The 27838-nt window shown below is 44.2% G+C and overlaps 1 protein-coding gene and 1 pseudogene across 3 annotated transcripts; one reads left to right on the top strand and one right to left on the bottom strand.

Annotated features, from left to right (window-relative positions):
- Window positions 1-31: 31 nt before the first annotated feature.
- On the top strand, window positions 32-27124 carry LETM2 (leucine zipper and EF-hand containing transmembrane protein 2). 3 transcript variants are annotated; one of them, XM_083184997.1, is made up of 11 exons: window positions 32-254; window positions 7137-7206; window positions 8504-8870; window positions 9127-9270; window positions 10651-10791; window positions 10868-11071; window positions 12838-12957; window positions 13054-13170; window positions 20239-20325; window positions 23594-23653; window positions 26398-27124. In XM_083184997.1, the coding sequence occupies exons 2-11, from the start codon at window positions 7160-7162 to the stop codon at window positions 26422-26424; spliced, it is 1314 nt and encodes a 437-aa protein (XP_083041123.1). In that variant the 5' UTR covers window positions 32-254; window positions 7137-7159; the 3' UTR covers window positions 26425-27124. The 3 variants fall into 3 exon arrangements, with proteins under 3 accessions (XP_083041123.1, XP_083041122.1, XP_083041124.1); XM_083184996.1 differs by having other exon boundaries at window positions 33-307; XM_083184998.1 differs by having other exon boundaries at window positions 199-307; window positions 8667-8870.
- On the bottom strand, window positions 2436-2571 carry LOC146076313 (U2 spliceosomal RNA; annotated as a pseudogene).
- Window positions 27125-27838: the final 714 nt, after the last annotated feature.

The raw sequence follows: 27838 nt of genomic DNA, 5'->3' as shown, positions 1-27838 counted from the left end.
ATCCCGAGTACCCATCAATAGATAAGTGCCCCGCCTCTCCTCGACAGCGATTGGTCTATGATGAGGATTGTAAGCAGCTGTGCGTATTGTGATTGGCTGAGGCAGTGTCTGCCGGTGGTCTGGTTGTTGATGCTTCTGGCCCGGTGGGGAAGGAGGTGGTAGTGAAGGAGAGCAGGGGCGATTAAATAGATTTTGAGAAGCAGAAGCAGCAGAAATCCGCGGAAGTAACACAGAAAAGTCCCAGCTGGGTAAAGGTGCGTCAGACGTGCCCCTGTCTATCCTGGAAATGGATTGAAGATCTTGTAAGGTACTACGCTAGTGTTATTATACTGGCATCAGCAGTTCCTGGTTGCCGGTCCCAGGTGTTGTGGATCTGTCCTGAGCAAGTTGTCTCTGACTAAACTACTGGGGATAGTTGGAGATTCTCAGTGACCCTGCATTTACATAATGGCGATTCTTTTCCCTGGTTGTGGTCTTTAATATTTTACAGTTTAAATATAAGCTATAATACATTTATATTGTCACATACTCAGTCAGTAGTGGCTGAGGAGGAGAGTGCTCCAGTGTCTGCGCTGAGTCTCCAATTGAATAAACAATTGTAGTCTAGTGTACAGGTAGTCACTTTGATAACTGCTGTGGGCTATTCGTGTGTGCAATATCATATCATCATGTGTCACAAGGATCTGGGTATGCTAATAGAAATTAAATTAACAGGCAGATGTAGGAATTGTCGTTATGGGGGAGAAGGGGTATCGGCGCATGTTATGTGCACTGATACTGCTTCTCCTCATGTTTGAGCCGGTGTGCTAAATGACAGGGGCGTTATGCGCCCTTTGTCGATATTGGCACTGCTATCTAAATGATAGAGCCCTTTATAGTAGAGCCGGCCGGGGGGAAGGTGACAGAGCGTTAGTGTGAGCTGATGCTCTGTCTCCAGGAGGAGCCATCGCCGGAGGGGGAGTATGCATTAAGATGTTAATACATCTTGTTGATGTCCCTTCCTGGTTCGCTTCATTAATGAGGTGAAGCAAGAAGTGTGATAGCGGCTCAATAAATGCTGCTATAATACATCTGTCCCTAGGTGAATTATGGGGATACATACAGATGACTGGTGGTGAGAATACTGATGCTGGCAACCCAAAGTAGGGAATAGCGAAAGGAGTTGGGTAGCTCTGCTTACCCTCACCCTGCCTCCTCCCTAATTATCCTTTCCAGCAGCCTAACCCTAACAACCCCCTTTCCCTGCAGCCTAAACTTAACCTACGATGCTCATGTGCTTATCCTTTCTTACTCCAGCAGTGAGTTTGAAGAAACTCAGGGAGCCCGAGGTGTGCTCCCACCACCACCAGTGCTGTGCCTAAACACGTGCAAAGGGGGCAGCCGTACGAACGTGTGGACCCTCTCCCAAAGGAGAAAGGCCCCATGGTTCCCCTAACCCCCCTCAACCATAAGGCCGAGGAAGGGAAAAAAGGGATCGGTGGGTCCTCTTCGCCGAAGCTCAGAGAGACCCGCGTTTCCTCCACCCCCGGAAGGGTTTTGGACGGTGGGTCCTCCGCACCCGAAGGTTTGGAGAGACCCGCATAGGCTTCCCTCCGCCTTGCGGCTCGGGGTTGCCCTCGAGGGGACCGGGACTCTCCCCAAAAGGTGAAGAGTCCCAGTCACATTTGGGGAACGGAAGGCCCGTTAGGGACAGCCGCACTACCCAAATAAAAAAAACGTGACAAACTAACGAAAACAAGTGAAGTGCTCAAAAGTGCAAATCAAAGAAAGAAAATAAAAAGAGGCCCTAGCCAGAAGGCCGGGGTGGGGGTGTAAAAAATTGTCCTACCCCATCCAAAAGGACGAGGTAAGGACGTGTAGCCTAACCTAGAGGGAAGTGCGCGGTGCAAGTGCCATTCAGTGCATGGTGCTGGATATCACCAGTGCAAATCAGGCATCCCCGAGTTACCCCGGGGGCACAGTGCAGCCTCGGGCTCCAGGCAGCCGACCAGTCAGCGTCCGACCAAGTGTTTCTCCGTCTCACCAGCAGGCATTTTCCAGCCCCTGGCATGGGAATGGGTACTCCACTGGGCTTTTCGAAAGACTCCCTTAGGGGCTGCACCCCCCTCGGAAGAGCAATCTACTCAGTCCCAGTGTTTCTCCGCTCCCAGGGTTAAGATACTAGGCTGAGCTTTTCGCTGTGCCCAGGCTGGTGGCTTAGCCAACCTGGACCAATCTACTCGGTCTCAGCTTTTCTCCGCTCCCTGGGAATGGATACTAGACTGAGCCTTTCGCTGACTCATCCTTCGGGGGCTACGAACCCCGTCAAGAGAGTCAAACTACTAGGCCCAGTGTTTCTCCCCCCTCTTACCAGTGGATTTACGGAAACAACACCTCCTACCAAAGGCAGAGGTGAAGGTACTCAGCCAGACCTTTCACCACTCCCAGGCAAAAAAGAGGGGTCCCACACCCTCCGCCCATCAGAGCAGCTACTCAGTCCAGCCTTTCTCTATTCTCTGCCAGAGGCCAGTCCATACCCACTGATAAGAACAGATACTACACTTGATCTTAGCCAAAAGGCCGAGAAGTCTTCGACTGCACCAAAGCACTCTGTTTGCTGCCACCTTGATACTTCTGTTGCAGCAATCGGGGGGGGGGGGTTAGACACTCTACATTTTACATGGTTCACTGCAATGGGAATGGTACTTAAATGGTATTTAAAACGGTAATCTGCTGCAGTGGGAATGCTAATACCGTTTTAAATACCATTTAAGATGACCAGTACTTTAAACTGGTAAAGAAAAGGGGAGGGTGAAACTGCGCTAAAACTGAAATATGCAACAGGTGTAAGTAAAAGTACAAATATTTATTAATATAAAATATTGAATATAAAACATATATAAAGCGGGATTACATATCCCATAAAAGCATGAGTTTTATGGGATATGTAATCCCGCTTTATATATGTTTTATATTCAATATTTTATATTAATAAATATTTGTACTTTTACTTACACCTGTTGCATATTTCAGTTTTAGCGCAGTTTCACCCTCCCCTTTTCTTTACCATTGTTGTTTGGGACTGACATCCCATTTTCGAAACTGCAGCTTCTGCGACACAACTCCTCCAGGCGCACTCTAAGGCCACAGTAGTGACCGATTTTTCTTCCAGTACTTTAAACTGGTCTGCAGTGGGAAAGCAGCATAAGTTACTGTTTTCCAGTTTGATTATGTGTACTCTGTAACTGGGTGCTGCGGAACCCTTGTGGTGCCATATAAATAAAGGATGATGACAATAATAACAGTAGTGCCTAAAAACTTCTGTGACTTCTCTGAGGGGAGAAGCTGACTGGGACCTTCCCTCTTGAGCTGCCTGAGACCTTCCTGTTCTTGCAATCCCAGCAAGTGCTGCTGCAGGCTGTCCGATCCGACAGATCATATGTGTAGCACTTGCAATCTAGAGGCTTTGATGCACATTGGATAGGAGCCAATCTAAAACACAGTAGTGTATGGCCACATTAACCCCTGTACCCTGCCGCCTAACCCTAACCTCCCTTTCTAAGGGGGTTATTCTAGTCCATTCTTTCTGACAAAATCCTTCTTAGATGGACAAAACAATGTGCACTGCGGGTGGGGCAGATGTAACTTGTGCAGAGAGAATTAGATTTGGGTGGGGTTTTTCTTCAAAGTGAGATCTATATTGCAGTGTAAAATCATGCAGTCAGTATTTTCCCTGCACAGAAACAAAATAACTCACCCAAATCTAATTCTCTCTGCACATGTTACATCTGCCCCCCTGCAGTGCACATGGTTTTGTCCATCTAAGAAGGATTTTGTCAGAAAGAATGAACTAGAATAAACCCCTAAGTGTCTAACCTCCCTCCCCAAAGCCTAAACCTAACCACCCTTCCCTGGCTGCACAAAGAGGTGTAAATATGTACAGTATCTGTGCATCAGAACTGCTATAACCTGTACACTTCTACCGCTTTCAGACATATCAAGGAATTTGGAATCTAGGGCACGGCGGGTTCTGCTTATGGGATAGTATTTAATTCGTATATAGTGTTCCCGCTAGGCTGTTTTAGTGGGGCGCTGCGCCCTGCCCGATTTTTAAAGGGCAAAATGCGCCCTGCCCCTCTAGCAGCGCCCCGCTAAATCAGCCTGCAGTCTGTCCCGTCGGAGTGCCCGGGCCGCCGCATCGCTGAAGGGGGCTTGCCTGGCCATGGCTACGTCCCGGCAGCCCAGTGACGTAGTCATGGCCGGGCACGCCCCCCTGTAGTGACGCGGTTGCCCGGGCACGCCCCCTGTAGTGACGCGGTTGCCCGGGCACGCCCCCTCTAGTGACGTCGGAGTGCCCGGTCCGCCCCTCCAGCGCCCTGCCTCATTTGGTTCCTAGAAGGATCACTAAGTGTGTGTGTGTGTATATATATATATATATGTGTGTGTGTGTTTTACTATTCAATTGCAGCTGTTTTTAGACCGTTTTCCGCACATTGAATTGGAATCGCATTGGCGAAAAATTGTCAAAAGAGGCTGCAATTGTATAGCTTTAGAGTTTTGACACTAAAACACATGGATCAGCTATTTATTCTGATGGAAGCTATACTGGCCCTTTTGGAAAGTGTAATTTCATGTTTTTAAAGAATGCAATTTTATAATTATCATGTCCGGTATTCAGGTCATGTTGCATAGGCCTTAATAAGAAGCATTGTCCATTTCCTAGGGGCTGCTGCTGTCACTGAGCACTGAAGAGGAACCAGTATTCCCTTCAGATATTTAAAAGATTAATTTTGAATTCTTGGTCTCATTTTGCTTGCAGTTTGTAATGTCCAAATGATAGTACCATAAAGGGTCCTTCGTTATATGGTTCTCTTTCCAGCAAGAATTGGTATGTCTAAAGTGCATTAAAAAACTGATTCAGGACATGATGGTATTTCTTTTTGCAGGTTTTATTGACATAAAAAGTCAGAGAGCAGACAGAATGAAATTTTTATAAATGAAATGCCTTTCTCAGGTCACTGCACAATTCTTCAAATATTACAACTACTGAGTATTTCAATCAACCACTGCAGTTTGCTTTTGTTAAAGTGAACCAAGGTGCTATGATCAGACTCCGGTTTATTCCCTTTTTCTTAATAGACTGCAATAGAATTGTGTTAAGTTCTTGTCCAGTGGTCAGATCTTGTTGCAGGATTTTTTCTGTATATAGAATCTGATATAGAATTGTATATGCACCCACACCCGGACCTCCTAAAAACGCAGTACTCCTGCACTCAGCCGCCCCAACACCGCACCCACCCATCGTGCCCACTTCCTCCCTCCCCAACCACCTCCCACACCCCCTCAACTGCCCGTCACTCAACAGATGCACCCCTGCACCTGACCAACCCACACGGGGCGCCCCAGAACGTGTAATTCCACCACCAGCAGTATCCCTGCACCTGCCACTGCCCCACCTACACCACCCCCAAGCACTCTCCCCCCACACACGGCACCCTTGCACCCGACCCTCATCCACCCACACCGCCGCCACACCCACCCACAATGTCACTGCACCCACCCCTCCACCACCTGCAACACCCCCGCATTCACTTGCGGTAATTCACCGCACGCCCAGACCCCGTCCCTCACCCATGCCATCCCCGCGCCTGGACCCTCCCACACCCACAGCACCATTGGACACCCTCCACCACCTGCAGCAACCCTGCACCTGCCACTCCCCCCACCCATGGTACTACTGCACCAACCACGGCACCCCCCGCAGTACCCCTGCACCCAGCCATGGCAACAACGCACCCGCTCCCACACCCACAGCAGGGAATCCTCCATATAATACTAATCATATTTCAGGCAATAAAGGCATTTACGGGTTAAGGGGGTGGAGCACCTTACGACGTGTGAAGAGTGCCCGTAGGGCGCGATGAATCGCCTAGTAATTGTATTATGATCATGTCTTTTTAGCAAGTCATGTTGGTAGCTGTCATGTCTTGTGTCTGCATAGTGTAATATATGTGTGTGTATATGTATATATATATATATATATATATATATATATATATATATATATATATATATATATATATATATATATATATATATATATATATATATATATATATATATATATATATATATATAGTCCTCCAATGAAAGGCACACCAATTGCAGATAAAAACTTTTAGTTAATGGATGTCACCGAATACATTGTATTTTCGGGGTCAGCGCCCCTTCCTCAAGGTACAATCCAAAACTGGAAACAGCCGAGTACTCTGCTGTTTCCAGTTTTGGATTGTACCTTGAGGAAGGGGCGCTGACCCCGAAAATACAATGTATTCGGTGACATCCATTAACTAAAAGTTTTTATCTGCAATTGGTGTGCCTTTCATTGGAGGACTGTTTGTATTACTTTAAGTGCACCCAAGCCAGTTGACCCTGAGACCCCCGAGTGCCGGCATATAGTGGGAGATATATATATATATATATATATTGTAGAAAGGCACTCACTGTATCTGAGTAACTGGTGCTGTTGCCATCCGTAGTAAGAGGCATCCGTCTGACCCTCCACACACACGCAGATGTTCGGCGGCACTCAGCATAAATAAAGACCCAACGCTCATTGAGGCTGAGCGTTGTGTCTTTATTTATGCTGAGTGCCGCCGAACATCTGCATGTGTGTGTGTTGGTGTTCTGTACGACATGCCTTCATTGTCATGGCAATCCGCAATGTGTTGGCTAATAAATATTGTTAATTGAAATAGGGAGTTACGTATGTTACAGCCATTAGTTTGATAGTGTTACAGTCTTGGTTGCCTAACTGACCAAAAGGACTGACTAACACAATAAGGTAGACATTGCATCTTTGTACACAGCAGTTTTGGGAAATGATGTAAAGCTACAGGCATCTTGAATAAAAACTACTGTCTCCGCCCCCAAATACCAGCTACATATCAATCATGCGGCTTCTGGGGCACTGCCATCGACCTTGCTGAGCCACATCTGCACATATACAGTGACAAGCTTTAACATTAATGTTCATCGTAAACATCAAAATTATGTCCACTTCTGAATCTGCCCCATAATCTGCAAACCAATACTGTTGATTAAAATGACATTGCTTAATTCACATTAAAGATCCGTTATTTTTTATTTTTTGGTAGGTTTAGAGTAATTGTAAGAAGAAATGGCAGCTTGCACTTCAAGTATCGTTCTGGCGTCTCTCCGATCCCGGTAAGTCTTGCGGCATTCTTTCGAAACATAACTAGATAATTGTGTTGATGATGTCTCCTCCTTATTTTATTGTGGAGGGAATTACATTTATATTGCAGAGATGTATGCGCAAGTGCTATCTACCTGCTCATGCGGTAAACCCCCAATTAACTGGTTCCTCCTAGGCTCCAGGTGCTTGTGGCCTTACCAACATTGTACGTGGAACTTAATCCCGTAGATGCAGTTTATTGTATCTAAGCTTTGGGCATTAGTTGCCTTAAGGAGCATCCTCTGGGTTAGGTGCCGGCAATCAATTGAATAGCTCCAGGAACTTAACCCAGAAGCTGTATCCCTATGATGCTAATTGAGGAACTTCAAATGTAAAAGTTGAACAGATGCTTAAAGCCCTGTACACACTATGCAATAAATGCAGACAATATGCACAATGTGATATTATTGTGCATGTCGTTTAGTGTGTGTGTGTGTATGAATGATAAAGATAACTATGCATGCTCTTGTGAGTTGAATATGTCATTTATGACCAAGTGCATATCGTTCAGTGTGTACAAACTTTAAAAGAAATATTCTACCATACAGGAGGAATTATTCAGTTGAGTCCTTTATCTGTTTTAGGAATTATTTTAGATGTCTTTGGAGACCCTCACATTTTGGGAACATTAATCGCAGAACTAAAACTTCAGATCCCTACTTTTTTGCAGATTCATGTTCATTTAAGAGCAAACCTCTTTCTTTTATGACTTTTGTTCTAGTTTTCCAGTTATTGTCCCCAGGCATTCTGAAAGCTGAACTAGATTGTGGTAACTGAACATGTTCCGTAATTTTATAATCATTGTAATTTATGTGGTTTGCATTCCTAATGTGTGTTATGCTACTGGTTAACACACCACTAAAAAAGGACAGTATTTGTGGTATTATGGTTATAAGGATCAATTCTATTCGGAATGATGTGAATATTGTAATCAAAACGCTACTAACGCCGACTTGTGGATTTCTGCCTGCACCCCTCCTAGGGCGGCAATGCTGTTCTGTGCCCTAGCACATCTCAAACGGCATCACCTAAGTAGGAAAATGACAGTACTCTCGACTAAACACCTGCGAGTACCGGCCTTCTCCGACCTAGCAGCGCACTGATTAGAATAGCGCCAGGAGCTCCCCCCACCCCCGGCGCTATTCTCATTATTCTGAATAGAATTGACTCCATAGTCTTCCCCAAACAAATCTACAAAAATGTCAGGATAAATGCTTTGTGCTGTCTTTTTAAAGGATCTATCTAATAGGTAGAATTAATATTTCACAGGGGTTGTCGTCTTGTCATACAGAAGAGTGGTTGCCCTTTGTATACCTCCATATCCTATAACCAAAATAGTTGTCTCTCAAAATCATGCAACTGGGCACCCACAACCTTCATGTACCCTGCCATCAAGACCTGTAATTACCACTCATCTGTTCTGCGGCTTCAGAACCTGCTTCCGCCGGATCCTCCTACACCTGAGCCAGAAAAAACTGCACCAGTTGTGCACAAGTCACTGCGGCAAAAAGTAGTGGATGAAATTAAACACTTCTACCATGGTTTCCGACTCCTTTTTATTGACACCAAAGTGGCTGCTCGAATGGTTTGGAGGCTGTTACATGGTCAGTTGCTGAGCAGAAGAGAGAGAAGGAGGGTAGGTCCAATGTGCTTTACTATGTGTCTGTAGTTCCTCTTTCCTTATCCCTTTGAAGTGTTCTCATTCCTTCTATACCTCTGTGGCCTCCTCGTGCCTTGTCCTCTGTGGCCTCCTCGTGCCTTGTCCTCTGTGGCCTAGTATCCTCCATACTGTTCACTTTTCTTATCCCTCTGTAGCTTGAGATATAAATAACCAAATTGTACACATTTGTCTGAATATTGCTGTAATGAAGGACATTTCTTGTGGTTTCTAGCTGATGAGGACATGTGCGGATCTCTTCCGTCTGGTTCCATTTATGGTTTTCATCATTGTTCCATTCATGGAGTTCCTGTTGCCTGTGTTTTTGAAGCTTTTCCCTGAAATGTTACCTTCCACCTTTGAGACAGAATCCAAAAAGGTAAAAAAATATTCCCCATAAACAAAAAAGGAAATAGTGGTGGATAACGATTTGATATAGAATGGAATATAAAATATTCTCCTATTGAAGAACAGATAAAAATATATGCACACATATAATAAATGTTAAAGGACTGTGGAATATTATGCTTATTATTGTTCCCGCTTGTTCCTATTAATGCTCCCTCTTGATGGTCAAACTTGGTCTCCCGTTTTGTACTCCATAAAAACTGGTATTGTGCGTGTCCATAAACCTACTGAAGTCCCAAGATATTTCCTGAAGATGTGTGGATCAGGTTTGCCTGTCAACAGACAGGTGGGTCTCCAATGTATAAGCAGGTGGTGGTGTCCCTGAATTGAAAAGTCCAGTTGGAGGATATGTATCGATTCTGGGGATCCAAGGTAGATGTTTGTAGGGGAGCTGGTCCAAGTGGAATGTTTAGTAGAGTCCAATGTCCAACAACAATCATACTAACGCGTTTCGTTGTTCTCTTACCACTTTTTCAAAGGTCTGAATCCAAAAAGGTAGCTTATATTGTATAACAATGATTTGCAAGTCCTCAGAAAATATTGTCCATCAAAAGACTAACGTATAGAAAACTATTGTGCTATGGTATAGCCCTGTACACACTAGACATGGTTTTTAAAGATATTACTCAGATATCCCCTTGATCTGTGCATGCAGCTCAGTCTGGGGGTTATTCAGTTACTAGTTCCGATGGTGGGAGGTCGGCGCATGTGCATATTTGTGCAGACCGCGGAAGTGAACGGCTTCGGTGAGTTTTACACAGAGGGCCCGGACACCAGGCTGGGCATTGTTTTATGGGTGTCCCGATGCCTGTTGGGTGGCTGATGTCACCTGACATTAGCACCCACCCCTCCTCCTGCGGATCCAGACGGAAATATAAAATTCACTGACTTTTATTTCCGCAGGGAAGAGAATCATTGGTACTTATGTAATATCTGGGCTCCCGTTTTTCTTATGAGACCGCGTCCGCTCGCCACGCTTCGGGCACGGTGGCTTGCTGCGCTCGCCACACTATATAAAATCAAGTCCATGCGTAGTTGGATAGTAGGGGTATGAAAAAATGGGGTGCATTTAACATGGGAGCCCAGAATATACATAAGTAACGAATCATTCGATGGTCGGTGACCATCAAATGATTTCTCTGGATGTGTTCGCGTACATTACCTCGCATGTTACCGAGGGGATTTGTTCAACCAGGGGCACCGCCGATATAGTAAATTAAATTAGCAGTGCGCCTAGTCGTCTATTGTGTATGGGACTTATTTGTGATCAAGGTTAGTGTTGGCACACATATTTGAAGGGTCTGATCTGTAATCTGATTGTGACATTTCTGCGTGTTTGTAAATCGCTCAGGAGGAGAAGATGAAAAAGAAACTTGGTGCCAAGCTGGAGATGGCAAAGTTTCTCCAGGAGACAATCTCCGAGATGGCTCAACGGAACAAGGCAGAGACTGGAGGAGAGAGACAGCAGCAGTTTTCATCTTATGTCCAGCAGGTTTGTCTTGGTCTTAGCTGATATAATGTACTACCATCTACCCAGCAAATATAAACACTATACTGTGTTGTTCCAGGTACGGGGCACTGGGGAACAACCAACCACTCAGGAGATTGTACGCTTTTCTAAGCTGTTTGAGGATGAGCTGACTCTGGAGCACCTTGAGAGGTCTCAGCTGGGCGCACTGTGCCGACTGCTAGAACTGCCACCAATTGGCACAAATAATCTGTTGCGGTTCCAGCTACTTATGAAACTCCGTTCTATACGGGCAGATGATGAGGTGAGAGATGGTGCTGTGAAACATGCAAAACCTCAATCGCATCATGTCTCCAGAGTACTACAACTTATTATTAGACTATATAGGACACCCCATGTCGCATATAGCAGGTATAAAAGTACAAAAAGGTAAACCACAAATACCATTACAACTCTCAGCACAGCTACTGATGCTAGGGTGTTACATTCACTGCAAGCTAAAATAAGTACCCATTAGTGTGGGGGCAACTAACAGGTTTAGAATTACTAAAAGAGGTGGGAAGACAGTCAATGAGTGGAGTCCAGGGGCAGAGAGCCCAAGAAGGGAGTGTAGCCAGTTATACGCCCTTTCACATTGCGGCAATAACCCAGGTTATGGCCGAGTTGTTTCTGCGTCAAGGTGCGGTGTGAAAGCAGTATTAGCGAGTGATGTATGTTAGAACAGGAGGGAGTAGAGCAGGGGTGGCCAAACCGGTCCTCGAGATCTACCAACGGTCCATGTTTTCCAGATCACCTAGCTGGTGCACAGCTGTAGTCAATACTAACAGTCACATTTTCAAACCTGCTGCATTCATTCCTACTATAGATCCACAGGTTGCCTGGAAAACATGCACCGTTGGTAGATCTTGAGGACAGGTTTGGCCACCCCTGGAGTAGAGTATAGCTTACAATCTAGGTGTAAGATGATCTGAGGGCAAGAAGACAAAGTTGGAGAGACATGGCAAGTACTTAATGCCATACAAGCCACAAATTCTCTTTGTTTGTTGTAAGAACATAAGGTTCTTACAACAAACAAAAGGAGGGATTTTGTCCATGCAGCGCATTGTGCCTCTGGGCACTGTTAGTCTAGGTCCCTGGCACTATAAAACTTGTCCCTGACCAATGGCCTCTATCAGGCGTCAGAGCAACGTGCACCAAATTAAATTTCAATATTTATCCCTTCTCCTGCAATTTGCCCAGTTCCCACCTGTGGCTGTGCAGGTCTGAAAACCTGGACTGGAGTTGTATGCCTGAAAGCCCACCCGTCTTTCCTCCAGGTACATTTCTGGCTTTGCAGTGAACCATGTTCTGTTACCTGGCTTCAAAACACTTTGAGGCTGGACGGCTCCTTCACCCTTTACAGGGCAGTTGTGACCATAGAAAAACACCACTCTCTGGTGAAACGAAAGGTCCATACACAGTGCGTGATCTTACCCAGTGTATATGGACAGCGATGACCGCTGTCATCGCTGGGGGGAAAGCTGCCCAGTGCATACACACTGAGCTGCTTTCCCCCTGCTCGGCACTGTCAGCAGGGGGGAGAACGGCTTTGCATAGTGCAGCACTATGAAAGGCCGTCCACAAAGACACTCATCTGCTGGTAATAATACAAGGAGGTGAGTGGCTTTCCCGGCGATGATGTCAAGTTCCAGTAATATACTGTAGATGGCACTCGCTGAAGATAACAAAAGACTTTATTCGTCCAAAAACCAGGACATATCTGGTCAATGTTTCAACCTCGTAAGGTCGTTGTCAAGACATATAATAGGATTCAACTGGTCAGCATGCTAGCAGATATGTTTGCATTTTCAATAAAGCTTTAGAGCAGACATGCATGGCCTTTCAGAATAAAGACCTCCAACTGCTCTGCCCAATGGGATTAACCCACTTATCTGGAAAAAAATCATCAACATGCTTGAGGGCTTGTGCAAGATAATGTCGGCAATTATTTTGACACTACTTATAAGACTAATTCTGGCTACCAAAAATCTCCATCTGCTCATTTACTATTTGCTATCTCTTGGTCCATAGATGATCTCAAAGGAAGGGGTGGACAACCTCACTGTTGCAGAGCTGCAGGGTGCCAGCAGGGCTCGAGGTATGAGGTCCCTGGGTCTCACAGAGGAGCAGCTCAAAAGTCAAATTAAGCAGGTATATTGATTTTGGCTACATTTTATACCAAAAACAATACCACTATACAGCATACTCCTACAAATGCCATTAATATTTAATCTTCTTGTTCCTTAGTGGCTGGACTTACACCTGAAGGAGAATGTCCCTCCATCTCTTCTACTCCTTTCCCGAGCTCTATATCTGACTGATGTCAAACCGAAGCCCATAGTAACCGTGAAACAGACTGTGGAGGTGAGCGACACCTGTTTTTAATTATTTTTTTTTGTTTTGTTTTGACTACAATTATGTGACATTGAGGGAAAAAATAGATCTGCAGACAATATAATCAACAATTATTTATATAGCGCCAGCCCGCTGTGTAGTGCCTTACAAGAGGAGAAACAAGTACACTGGTAAAAGGAAGATTGGGTGTTAATTAAACAGATGTAAGAGGGCCCGCTCATAAACTCACAGTCTAAAGGAAAATAAGAGTTGCTAATAGCATTCTATCTTAACACACATATACAATCCTGGTTTCTTGCGACCGTTGGACCGACCGTTCACCCGTCGGACCGTCCACAAACAACAGCCGATCACGCGCGTACACACCTGTACAATTCTACTTGCGACGTCCGATGTACTCCCGTCCAAACAGTCGCATAAAAAGATGGTACTTGTGTATTTTGGCGGCACCCATCGCATCGCATACCATAAGGCATACGATGCGACGCGATATCGCGCGATATTGTACAATGCCATACAATTTTAAAATTGTATGACATTGTATATGGCATACAATGCGATGCGATTTAACATTGTATAAGCACCCTATTGGGTGCTTACAATGTTAAATCCACCCCCCCACTATAAATGTGAACCCAAAGCGTGGCGAGCGCATACCCCCACTATCCACGTCGGCGTGGAGTTGAGAATAGAAAGTGTGGCGAGCGGACGCGGATACCTGTGAAGGCCGCGAGGGGACTCCGATACCTGTGGTGGTATCCGCGTGCCCTGGCGGGGCTCGCTGCGCTCGCCACACTTTCTATTCTCAACTCCACGCCGACGTGGATAGTGGGGGTATGAAAAGGTTGGAGGACGCGTACCGCCGCCCCTCGCGGGTTCGCTGCGCTCGCCACGCTGCGGGTTCACGTTTATAGTGGGGGGGGTGCATTTAACATTGTAAGCACCCATTACGGTGCTTAAAAGCACCCTTTAGGGTGCTTATACAATCTTTCATCGTATAGGGGCCAAAAATCGCGTTGCATCGCATGCCATCGGGTGCATGGCATGCGATGCGATTAAAACATTGCGCAATGGAAATCGGGGGCGCCGCTATAATACACAAGTACCAAAAAGATTGTACCACCGTACACACTGTCTCGATTTGGGCTATTGACACGTCATATGTGAGCAAAATTATCATAATGTGCTGGGTTAGGGCATAATTATAGCAAACCGCTATATACGTGAAATTAGTCAGCCGGCAGGGTGACTAATCTTCTATGTAGATGGGTTATGCATCTACATTTTAGTCACCCTTTTACCCATTAAAAAAATAAGTGGCCTGGAGTCCCCCCCGCTGCCGTAACCAGCACCAGGCTGAAAGAGCCGGGGCTGGTATTAAAAAAAGAGAAAAAAAAAACAGGAAACCCGACAATTAGGGCTTCGCTGATTTTTTTTTTTTTTTTTTTTTTAAACCAGCCCCAGGTCTGGGACTGGTTCCCAAAATACGGGGGACAAAATAACTAGGGGTCCCCCATATGTTAAGAACCCGCCCCAGGCCAAACCAGCCAGCAGGGTAATGCCACAGCCGGCGGACACTTATTATATAAGGTCCCGCGGCCAAAGCATTCAGCCCTCTGACCGGTCAGCCTGGCCAGGGGTCCTGGGGAAGTGGGGACCCCCCCTCCAGGACTTACCTGACCAGGCTGAAGCCTGGTGCTGTCCCCGGTGACCATACAATAGTTTTTTATTCTATTTTTTTTTTTTACACTTCAATCAGCCCGGTGACCACCGCACAGGGTCACCGGGGACAGCACCAGGCTTCAGCCTGGTCAGGAAAGTCCTGGAGGGGGGGGGGTCCCCACTCCCCCAGGACCCCTGGCCAGGCTGACCGGTCAGAGGGCTGAATGCTTTGGCCGGGGGGACTTGTATAAAAAGTCTCCCCCCGGCTGTGGCATTACCCTGCTGGCTGGTTTGGCCTGGGGCTGGTTCTTAAAATACGGAGGACCCCTAGTCATTTTTTCCCCCCGTATTTTGGGAACCAGCCCCGGACCTGGAGCCTGGGGCTGGTTTTAAAAAATCCTGCCGAGACATGGGCGTTCCAGCTTTGGCAGTATAGTCACAAGGACGGCAGCATATCGGTTGAACGTGCCTACACACTGCACTTTTGTTCCGATATGGGGCCGTCCTGTCAGATGAAAATTAAACAGCAAAGAACCGTCGACCGACCAAATATGGACGGTCAAGACAGTTTTTTGCCGTTTTTCGGTCATACGGGACAGCGTACACACCTATACAATTGAATGATCGGCCGACCCAGAACGGAAGAACGGCCTGACAATTGTATTTATGTGTACCCAGCTTTAGGCTGGCTAGCTGATCATCCCTCCAACTGAGTGTCCGATTGGTAAATGTGTACAGCGTACAGCTTACCTAAATCAGCTACTTCATATGTCTGCCCATACCTTTCAGTTGGGTGGCCATATCAATTTGCCTGCCCAGTTGTGGGGTCATTGTGGGCAGTTCCTGCAGCCAGCATAACCCATACAGTCAGGCAGATGTGCGGTTATACAGATGTAGCTACGCGAACCCGTGGCAATTGGTGTGATCCCGTTGGCCATGCAATAGCATCTATTTTTCTCTCAAGGCTCATAGAAAAGCATTGAGTGGTGATGTTGCAGCGTGGCGTTTCCATGCCGCCAGTGTAACTTTGGCACGCCAAACAAGCAACTGCGGCCGAATCGAGGCAATGATGAACCTGACTTTATCTGTATATGCAAGCTATATCAGCATCAGACAAATCATTAAATGGTACTTGTTTCCTAGCATGGCGCCCATCGCATCGTATACCATAAGCCTTACAATGGTATGCGACGCGATGGCACCCGATCTTATACAGTTTATAATCGTATACCATTGTATATGGCATACAATGCGATGGGATACACCCTAATGGGTGCTTTCAATGTTAAATGGCCCCCCCCCAATAAGATTATTAATTTGTATAAGCACCGTGATGGATGCTTACAATGTTAAAAGCGCCCCCACAATCAATGCGAGCCTGCGAGGGGCGGCAGTACGCGTCATCCGGCCTTTTCATACCCCCACCATCCGCGTGGAGTTCATTTTATATAGTGTGGCGAGTGCAGCGAGCCACTGAGCCCGAAGCGTGGTGAGCGGACGCGGAATACATGTAAAGTAATACGCGTCCCCTCGCGGGGCTCGCCACGCTTCGGGCTCGCCACACTATATAAAATCAACTCCACGCCGATGTGGATACTGGGGGTATGAAAAGGTCGGAGGACGTGTACCGCCGCCCCTCGCGGGCTCGCTGTGTTTGCCACGTTTCGGGTTGGCGTTGATAATGGGGGTGCATTTAACATTGCAAGCACCCATTAGGGTGCTTATACAATTTAAAATCGCATCGCATGCGGCTACATGGCATGCGATGCGATACAATGCATAAGATGCCATACGATTGAAAATTGTTGGCTCTGTGCTGGGAAACAAGTACCAATTAAATGTATTTGTACCTCTTGCTTTATGTTTGTTTCCATATACAGTGTCTCGCTCTTTTTGATTTGCACGGAATTTATTATAAGCCCCTGTGCCAGCTGCATTTCCCCCAGGGTTTGACTACACACCTTTAAGGGCGGGATGTATCAATACTCGCATTTCTGTAGTGAAGTGGAGTCCTTTATTTTTGTGTACTGTTTTGCGGAGATTTCCGTGTTATTTATGATTTTTTTTCCCCCTCTTCCTTGGTCCGCGGTAATGCGGACCTCCATCGATATGTTTTCGCATTTTTTTTTTTTTAAATGCGCAATGACGTTATTTTATTGTCATGCGCAGATGCGCTCAGATGGTCAGCCCGCCCTGCCCTACTTTGCATATGCCCTAATATGCCACACTCCTCACCCACCTTTACCCTAATCCTATCTGGCACACAGCTCAAGTGCCTCACACCTCAATGGCTCCTGCATGCTCTGTGCCTCACACCGTCCACATATAAAAAAACCTGGACTCCCATTACAACACATTCCACAAACACCCTCCTGAGGCAAAGAATTACCTTACACTTTTTACTGATGAGTGACCTGACACAACTGCAGTTCGCCAGCAATACAAGGCGAATTATGTGAAAGAAAAGCTGAGCGCTGCGAGTGTTAATACATCACACAGCGCTTCAGCTACAATACACTGCTATGGGAAGAACTTTCACGCCGGAAACTCTGCGATACTTCAACCCGGCAGAGTTTTTTCAAGAACAACAAACGAAAACTTTATTGATACATCACGCGAACAGTCGGCGGAAGCGAAAACGGGATGTCAGCGCCACGGTAAGCGTTGATACATCCCGCCCATAGTCTCTAGGCTTTCTTGGTGTTAGTTTGCATCCATTTTACTGTAGTGCTGATACTTTAACTTTCATTTCAGCCATCTGAACATGTTCCCCTCGTGTTTGCATCAATTTGCACTTAATGCTCTTATTTTCTTCTTGGTGTTACAATACATACAGATATGTTAATCAGCTTCTGGCTAAATGGTGCATCATCATTAAAACAAAGCTGAAGTGTGATAATATGCAACCTCTTGTTACAGACAGGCAATGTAAAATCTTAAATTGAAGAACTAGTTAATCTTGCCCACTCACACTCCAGTCTGTAGATTTTGTGATATGGCTTGATTGTTTTTTTTTTCTTTTAAAGCAAGTGCTGAAGTACACCCACACAAACCACAAAGTAGTTCTTAATGGGAAGCGGTCATCTATTAGAATGAACTTAGGTCTACAGTCATTAGGTCGACCCCACTAGGTCGACTGGCAGGAAGGTCGACCTGACTTAAGGTCGACATGGGCCAAGGTCGACATGACTTAAGGTTGAATTTGCATAAAGGTCGACATGAGGAAGGTCGACTGGTCATAAGGTCGACATGGGGTTTTTTGAGCCGACATGTGCCGACAGGCGGTATTTCATGCCCTACCATCCACTAGGGCGTGGAGGAGGTTATTAAAGCTGTGGCGAGCGAAGCGAGCCACCGTGCCTTCGCGAGCGATGCGAGGGTCCGATTCTCATTGCCAACTGTGTCCATGTCGACATTCGGATAAAAAAACAGTGAAAAACCCATGTCGACCTTATGACCAGTCGACCTTCCTCATGTCGACCTTTATGCAAATTCGACCTTAAGTCATGTCGACCTTGGCCCATGTCGACCTTAAATCAGGTCGACCTTCCAGCCAGTCGACCTAATGGGGTCGACCTAATGACTGTAGACCGAAGTTCATTCTGACAGATGTACCGATTCCTTCTTAATAGAGTGAACGATTCCCATTGTTTATGTATGCGACAGCTGCAGCGCTGTAGGTAAATTAGAAGATATATTTATATCCTATTAGTGTTCATTCTAGCACCCTGCATTTACCATAAACTGCAGTTCATCTACTGCAGGAAGAAGGTTCAGGGTGCTAGAATAATCACGATCCTATTTATAATCTTAAAGTAGAAGTCATTCTGGTGCAGTTGTTTTCTTTTCTTGGGGCTACTGTACTCTGCAGTCAAACAGAGTATATTGCTGTACACCAGTCAAAATATCTGACACAACTGACCTTATTGCAGTGGTTCTCAAACTTGTGATTGTGGTGCAGGACCACATCAAATGATTTAAGGTCAACATAATAGCCAAAGCCAATGCTGGTGACTGCCAATAATAAAGTATGTGGTCTACCACCCATTACTGGACCAAAGGATGACTGATAAACACAACATACTAATTTGAATATTTTATTTCTGAATAAAGATTTTAAGTGTCATGAAAACATGCTGTTCCTGTAGGGTATCATGATCCTAGAGCTGTTAGGAACCACTGGCATGGTGTATGGATTTGTGTTTGTGATATAGAGAAATTGGCTTGTGCGCTCCACTGTGACAATGATAATGCACCTCATTGTACAGGGCTGCATAATGTGTGTGCTATACTATAATTGTGATACTGATTCTAGATTGCACATTGCATTCTGGGATATAGAACATTCAGGGGCAGCTTTATTATGCCTGGTGTAGTGATCAAGTGGCCAAACAGTGTAGGGGTTCAAATTACTGCCTTACAGCACTGCGGTCATGAGTACAATTCCCACCATGGCCCTAACTGTGTGGAGTTTGTATATTCTCTCTGTGCTTGCGCGGGTTTCCTCCGGGTACTGTGGTTACCTCCTTCAATCCAAAAATATACCGGTATGTTGATTGTCTCCCAACAAAATGAACCCTAGCATGTCTGTGTATGTGTACATGTGGTAGGGAATATAGATTGTAAGCTGCATTGGGACAGGGATGGATCTGAATGTTAAATATTATTTATGTAGTAATACATAAAGAATAAAGCACAAGCCTATCAGCTCCTAACTGGTTTAAAACCCAGCCTGTGACTTGACAGCTACAGGTCCATCCTATTGGGTGCGGATGATTTCGCACTCGTGAATCATCGCAGCACCGGGTGCACTTTATGGTGAACTGAATTCACTTAAAAACTATTGTAAGCGAATTCGACCCGGTGACGGGTGCGAGATGGGCTTAATTCGGGTGCCGTTTTCAGCATTTAAACGGCACCCGAATGGCATCTTGCACTAATAGGACTAACCCTTTAAAAGCTGACCAGTTGGTACTTTCTCTCTCCACTTTATCATTTCACCGGGCTTAATAATTCTGCCCCTCTGCAGTCTGTATGACCGTGCTTTGTTAGGGTGTTTTTTTTTTGTTTTTTTTTCTCTCTAGAAAAAAATAACTGTGTTGAGGAGAAATATATGCTACAACTCATTTAACCCTTTGAGTGCCAAGTAAATTTGTCAAAATTGGTGTGAAAATTGCCAAACATTTTTATTCCTAAAAATTAACTGCAATGTTTACCTTTTATAGGAAATATAAGCTTATTTATGCAAATTTATTTTATTTGAATTTTTATAACAAAATGTAACCGACTCTGGCATTTTTCGCAGATATTTTTCACATCGCTCACAGAGATGTTGACATGCAAAAGATTAAGAAGCTGATGGCATTTTCATTATACCAAATGCTACATTTATTTTATAAATATTTTATCTTACAGGTATCAAAGCCCAGTTCCCCTCCAGCGCCACTCACAGACTCTAAAGAGACACTGACGGACTCTGCCCCAGTCTTACAAGGTGTACAGGTAAGCATCTGGCTTTATATCTGTATATGGCGTACATGGTATCACATCAGTATTATCTGAGCAGCAAGGAATTCTGTCCTTTCCAGCCAGGCTAACTAATTTTGAGACCGCTTCTTTACCTTGACCCTTTCCATGTCTTCACATGCCTGGCATACAGTGGCATAATTGGAGACCATGGGGTTTGGTTCCTGACAGGGCCATCTTCACTGCATAGTAGGCCCTGGACAAAGCAATGCAATGCAGCTTCTACCACACATTCACGAGAACCAGTGGAGGAATTATTACAGAATGTGCAAGGAATGGAAGCTTACAGAGAATTTATCACCTATGTACAATCGGAGATTAAACTGAGAAGACAATCTAGCCCTAATCATTAATAGGTTTAATATAGATATATCTGTACAGAAATAGATTTTCTTCTTTATTCCAATATTTGCTATGAATTGCCATACAAGCAATTTAGTGGGGCACTTGCTAAGTTTGGAATACAGCAGTGTAAAGCATGCACATCATTACTGCACATTACCACAAAGGGGGAAATTTACTAAAGGAAATTTGTAAAAAAATAGGTGTATTTGTATCCAGAAATACACTTATTTTTGACATTTACTATCCCGAAAATACGGCAATTCGTATTGATGTGCTATCAATACGAATTGCCGTATTTTCGGGATAGTAAATGTCAAAAATAAGTGTATTTCTGGATACAAATACATCTATTTTTTACAAATTTCCTTTAGTAAATTTCCCCCAAAGTGTATATTTACAGCCCTATGCAGATTTGCTACTAGTGATTGTGCGTGAAGACGCAGTATGGGGAAGAGAGCGGCGTTTAATGTAGGAGAGTACAATTGGTCGTTATTGCAAGGTAAGGCAAATACACCTGCCAGAGACCATGGACCTTATTCGGGTTCAGGCGGCCAAGCGTACGTACGTTCCGTATCAGCGTATGTTTCCCGTACGCGGACGGTGAGCGAAAGTCCACCCACAAAACATCTGCATACGGACGGCCACAAAAACCGACAAAGGGAAGTGGCGTACACATGAGCGTACGCTACCGCACACGGACGGATCTACTCTTAGGCACAGACAACTGGCGTACAACAGAGCGTACGCCACCGTTTACGGACGTCTCTTGTCCGTTTTCCCACCGACATCAATCTGAGCGTACGCCACCGTGCACGGACGGGTCTCCACTGTTTTCAATGGAAAACTCGGCGTATGTCACCGATCGTGAGAGTGAGCTTACGTCCGTGCACGCTGGCATACCCTTTACATATATGGCCCTTATAATCTAGCCTTTCAACTATAATTAAGGCAATTAAAACAATAATTGAATAACAATTAGAATAAATCATTTATGTTACCTCAATTGTCTACCTTAATGAACAGCCTAATAAAAATACATCCTTGTAGCTGTTAGATGTGGTTTATGTATTTTTATCATAAATACAAAAACTATGTTTGTATTAGAGTGAAAAGGTTGACACATGTCGACTCTTGTAGATTGAGTGTGCTGCTGTTTAAAGTATATGAAAACACTTACTGAATGTGTGTAAATGGTTTCCAAATAACTACCTTGGCATATATAAGCAGGTCTTAAAAAGAATCTTAGCTAAAATGAAACCAACCTTTACATGTAGAGAAGTGTAGAAAGATATGCTTCCAATGTGTTTGAGTGCTGTGTGTCTCTTGCAGGTAGTGAAATAATGGTTTGGACTTAATAGACTGCAGCATTGCTTATTACATTCAGGTGTATGTGTTTGAGTAGTAATCAGCGTTAATTAGCAGACCCAGGCGTCCGCTCTCATGCGTTATCTGTAGGGGTGGTATGGAGGTGGCGGCCGCCTGTTTTGTGTCCGAAATGCACGGTGCTTTCGCCGATCGAGCGGTAGTAGCACCGTACATTTTTTGTGCACACCCTCGTTTACGCCCAGTTTCCCTCATTATTTCGGCCGCTTCCCTCAACACGCCCATATGCCACCCACAATGACCTTAATCTTGCGGACAGTTTTTTTTGCATGGAAAGACCTGTCCGTGAGCGTTGTGGAGTCATCGCGCCTGCGCATTACGGAAGGTACGCATGCGCAGATAAAAAAAAAAAAAAACAGGAACGTACGCTTACGGCCCAGCCGCACGAACCAGAATAAACCCCCATATCACTTTGGGGTTCCTGTGGGCTGATGCCAGTATTTGCTGCTGATGGTCACCAGCACTAATTAGTTGCTTCTGATTGGCTGATTGCAGCACTTCTCTGAATTTGATAGGTGCTTTCTTCTTTCATCATGTGCATATTATTTTTTGGGCATATTATATTAGTGTTTGTGTTCCTTAGAAAAAATATATACCTGTTATTTTAAAGTGTTTTTTTTTTTTTGTGTTTGTTTATTTAAATAAAGCCTAAACCTACATTCACTGCAGATCTCTGAAAGTGAAAAGCCCACCTCTGTGTCTCCATACAGACCAGCAAATAGAAAAAGTGTTGCCATACTTCCTAGCGTCAACGACTAAAAACTACCTCCATTGCTGACTTCATCCATTACAAATGTATTTTGTTTGTACTGCCTAGTCTTTTTTTTTGCTAGATCCAACACCCCACATCCACCTTCTCTGCCACTCCCCTACTCACCCTCTCTTGTTACTGTAGACATATAGATGTCACACTCCTCTTTTTTCCATCACCCTGCACCATTAATCCTGTCTCACCCAACTCTTAATCCTTCCCATCAGTGCTTCTCTGGCCTAGTTTACCTCTTCCACCTGTAGGTCTGTCAGCTTCTCCATCCGTTTTGCAACATCTCTCATATTCTCCTTCCTCATGAGACCTCTAAATGTCTCCAGGTTTTTAAGCAGCCTAGCCAAAGTCCTGACCGCAATCCAATTGAGATGCTGTGGCAAGATCTTGGATAGTTCAGACTCACAGACCCTACACTGGGGTTAAATGAAATTCTGCAGAGAAGAGTGGGCTGGAATTCTGCACAGCAGCGTCAAACGCTGATCTCCCATTATCGGCCGTGTTTATTTACAGTTCTTGCTGCTAAAGGTGGAACAACCAGTTATTATGTTCGGGGGCAGTTTACTTCTCATATGGGAGATCTACCTGTAGGTCATCCCAAGATGCTCTACTACAGTTTTGCCATTTGGCCATGCTAAAACTGTTGCAGGGCATGCTGGGATGTCTCATTTTCAACTTGATTTGATGTGAAATAATTGTATACTGCAATTAGGCTTATAAAACACCTTCTTTTTTTTTTTTTTTTCTTTACAGGATGAAGTTATTACCTCAAACACTCTGATGAAAGATTCTGCAATACAAACAAAGGGAAATGTAAGTTGTGTGACAAAAGCCCCTCTTACTTGTCTGTTTAGTAGTTTCCTCCTTTTAAATACTAGTAAAATAACTAAAAGGGAAACTCCATATTTTTAAAAGTCTGCACAGATGGTTAAAAGAAAATAAATTAGGTACTAATTGAGGAGCAGATTTATTAAGCTTGGTGAAGTGATAAACTGTCTGGTTTTTATCACCGGCCAATCAGCTCCTACCTGTAAAGGTACAGGCTTGGATTGAAAAATGACAGGTAGGAGCTGATTGGCCGATGATAAAAACCAGACCGTTTATCACTTCACCGAGCTTAATAAATCTACCCCTTAGTCACTTGTGCTCAAGTATGGATATTACTAAAACCTGGACTGTTAGGGTCTGTTGAAGTTTGGAAAGCCTGTCATAGAGGGAGCAGACAATGACTGCAATCTCAATAACTCCTAAATATCTAGATTACCATTATTGGGCTTTTTTGATAAATGCAGTTGAAATGTGGCTGCTGTCTGCCTATGTTTGTGTTATGCACTCCTATTGCCAACATTAAGAATTTAGCCACTGTGATAGCGAATGGTTAGAATATCTACAACTCCATTCATGTCTATATTATGAACGTGTTGTTGTCGGTTGAAAGTAATAACTCAAGCGACCAGGTACTAGGATACAATGGGCGGTATTCAATGAGAATACCTGCGAGGTGCAGCGAATCCTTTTTAGGATTCGCTGCACATTCGCCACGTTCCGGAGCCGGCGGGCTCCGGTATTCAACGTGTCAGGGGCTCGCTGCCCCTGACTGGCGAATATGAGCTCCTGCGGCGATTGCCGCAGGGAGCCTGAGGATGGTGCCAGGCAGAGAGATGGTAGTCTCTCTGCCTGCCCCAGAACTTTGTGGGGGGTAGGTGAGCTCCCCGGGTGCCAGGCAGCACAGGCTGCCCCCCGGGGTGCCAGCAGGGGAGCGTATATTCACTACACACGATCGTAACGATCGGGTGCAGTGAATATATGAATATGTAATGAGCAGCTCGGCTCCGGCGCCCCCTGCTGGCTGCTGTGTAAAAAAAAAAAAAAAAAAAAATATTTTTTTTTTAAATTAAATATATATTCATGTGCTTACAGCACATGAATAAAAATAGCATGCCCCTCCTCAGAATAAAATTCCTGATTTTTTTACACCAATTGTAAAAAACAAAACACTTCATTTTAAAAGTTCACATTCCACTTCACCATAAAAAGATAGCGATTGCTACTCGGTGAATCATGGTGAAAAAAACCTTGAAATGTATTCGCCATGTGGTCATTGAATAGGGTGATTCACCGTTTTAGTCAGAAATTCGCCAAACAGCACAAATTCGACATAAAAACATGGCGAATCAGGCTCATTGAATACGGCCCAATGTGTTAAATATGGAGACTGACACAGGACATTTCAAAACAAAGATAAACATTTATTTAAGCTACAATAATAAAAACATGCAAATAAGTAACAAGTTAATACTCAGCTTTTATCTCAGATGTTTTAAGATCTGTCCCGGATGGTTGTCATCAGTAGTTTAAAGAATAAAAGTCCAGTCATCCCCAGGGTCCCTCTTAGTATGTAACTCTGCTGAGTTACTACACTGGGGTGCATTAGAAGTCTGTGTCCGCTGCAGACAGACCTAGATTTCAGGAACTTCTGCCATGTATAAGTCTCTAGCCTTTATACCCATCCTGCAGCAAATATCCTAGTATTGTAAGATATTGCTTACTGGATGTAGAAGTCTGTTCACATAATATAAATTATCCAAAATGACAAGTTTCCCGTTCACATAGTTATGGACACAATAGCCCATACAGCTTACTAGACAGTTCCGATCAGACATACTGATAGCAGGAACATATATTTATTATAATCAGTTTGTCTAAACACTGGCTACCCTTCCCACACACTATATCTTTCACACCAGGTCAAGGGTAAAAGACAGCTGGCACTTAGAATGGAACTATATTTCTAACTGGTGCCTATATGGCTGTAAAAGCACTAATCCTAATAAAAAGTACATTTATATAGCAATGAAGTTATACAGATACAAAATGCAGTTTATACATGACAACATGGCATCCAAAAAGTAGTTAAAAATATCACCCTATACACGTGTCAACGTTGGGGTTAGGCTGTCACAATGTGCATATGTTGACATGTTTACCATACCACAGAGTGCACATAGTGGATGTTGACAATCAGATATTCAGACCATGTCCACATCCATCTATGATCTACTTCCAGTGACACCAACAATGGGTTAAATGTCTGCGCTCCCTACCGTAGTTACCAAATTAAGGGCTTCAAAAATAAACCTACTGGTCTAGTCACAGAGTTACAGACCTGGACGTTCACTGGCAACTCATTTTTTGGGGGCAAGAAAACATTTCTGAAGCAAAACTGTATCTTATTGAAGCCTGAATATCTGTCAATAAAGGGAACCACTGTAGTGGAGCAGGGTAGAACTTACCATCTGCACTGCTAGGTCCTCTTTAAAGTGAACCTGTTAACAGCAGGCTTGTCTGCTACTTTTTTTTAAAGCAGTTACAATAACATTATTATTATTGTTAGTTACAGAGGCTGCATATTAGTCGTTTTCACTTCAGGAGGCGTTAAATGGTTTTATATTTGGACTTGTTTTAAGCTTCACTGGTAAAATGGTTCTGCGACCCATGCATATTTTAACTTTCACAGCAATAATGTGTAAACTTTATTTGAAATGTTGTTCCCACAGGCTAAAGTCAGTGCCAATGGAGTCTAACAAGAGAAGATAAAAGATCCGTTGATTCATCTTGCAGAACAAACCTCCAATTCAAAACATGGACCCATTTATGTGTGCTTCCACCAAGAAAGCTGCTCTAGCACATGTGGAATCTTCTGACCAATCAGCTCCCAGTCAGCTGACCACATTTTCAGTACAGACACATTTGATCTTCTGTAAAACCATGTGATGTATGCTTGGGGAATATAAGGTTTCTTACCATGAACTTCCAGCTTATAATTATGCAGAGAGCACATATAACGTCTTACAGTATGTCATACTATCAAAAACACTGTGGCTTCATCCACCAAGTCTGCACCTAGTGCACCTTGACTTATTTTATATTGTTTTATGAAAGTGAAGGCAGCTAGTATGTGCTCTGAAGCAATATTCCTGAGATGCAGCCTTTGATCTTCCTTTGTGCCTCATGATCTTGTAAACACTTTATAAGAAAAGAGCCCTACACTTTACAAAGGAAATGATGTAATCACAAATACTTTATATGTAAGTAGACGCCATATTTCTCTAACTTATACGGTATGTAAATATGTACATATGTTTTTGAATACTGAACTTTAGAACGTTGTACAGGTGATGCTATGACTTGCTATATATTCTTGTACATACAGTGGATATTTTCTTGCAGTCTGTCATGTAAAAAAACACAAACAAAAAAAGTCCATATAAAACTATATCATCACTGTGGTGTTTGTTATTGCATCCGCACACTACCTTGCTTCTAGCCCAATATTCTGAATGATTCTTGTATGGTGCAATAGGTTATCCGCAATTTAAGTAGCCACTGATCACTTTCACTCCATAGGTTTGCCATTAGGGATGCTTGTGGCTACAATGCTTTGGTAAAGGTGCCCACACACTAGAAAGATCTGGACTAAAGATTTCAGGCAGGTGCACATTTTTACCAAAGATTTTTCTTAAGATGCCATGTGCGTTCCTATGGATCTTTTGATAAATCTTCTGATCTTTCATGCAGCACGTAAGATCAGAAGATTTAGCAAAAGATCCACGGGAGCGTGCATCGGGCCAATTTTCTACAGATTATCGGTAAATATTGAATGATATATCGGCCGAAATAGAAATCGTTCTAGTGTGTGGGCAGTTTAAGTCTCCGCTAGGTAGCACATTCCATTAGGAGTATCTAGGCCGCTCCCCTTGCTAAAGCACTTTATCATCTTTGGTTGCTCTTCACCAAATCTGCAGCTGATCCAAGACTGATCACTAGCTGGGTGCCTTCATCTGAAGCCTCATCCAAAAGTAGGTGTCAACAAGGCTCAGACATTTTCAACTTCCCTAATTGGTCTATAATCATGGCAGAATAAGACTGGTGAGCCTGGGCTTTGGAGCACAAAACACAAAGTACTCTTGGTACACCGTAATATATAGCACTACACAA

Source organism: Crinia signifera, chromosome 4 (genome assembly GCF_055691185.1).
Source record: "Crinia signifera chromosome 4, ASM5569118v1, whole genome shotgun sequence".
Classification (NCBI taxonomy): Eukaryota; Metazoa; Chordata; class Amphibia; order Anura; family Myobatrachidae; genus Crinia; species Crinia signifera.
The sequence above is the reverse complement of the archived record's forward strand: the minus strand, read 5'-3'. Positions and strand labels throughout refer to the sequence as shown.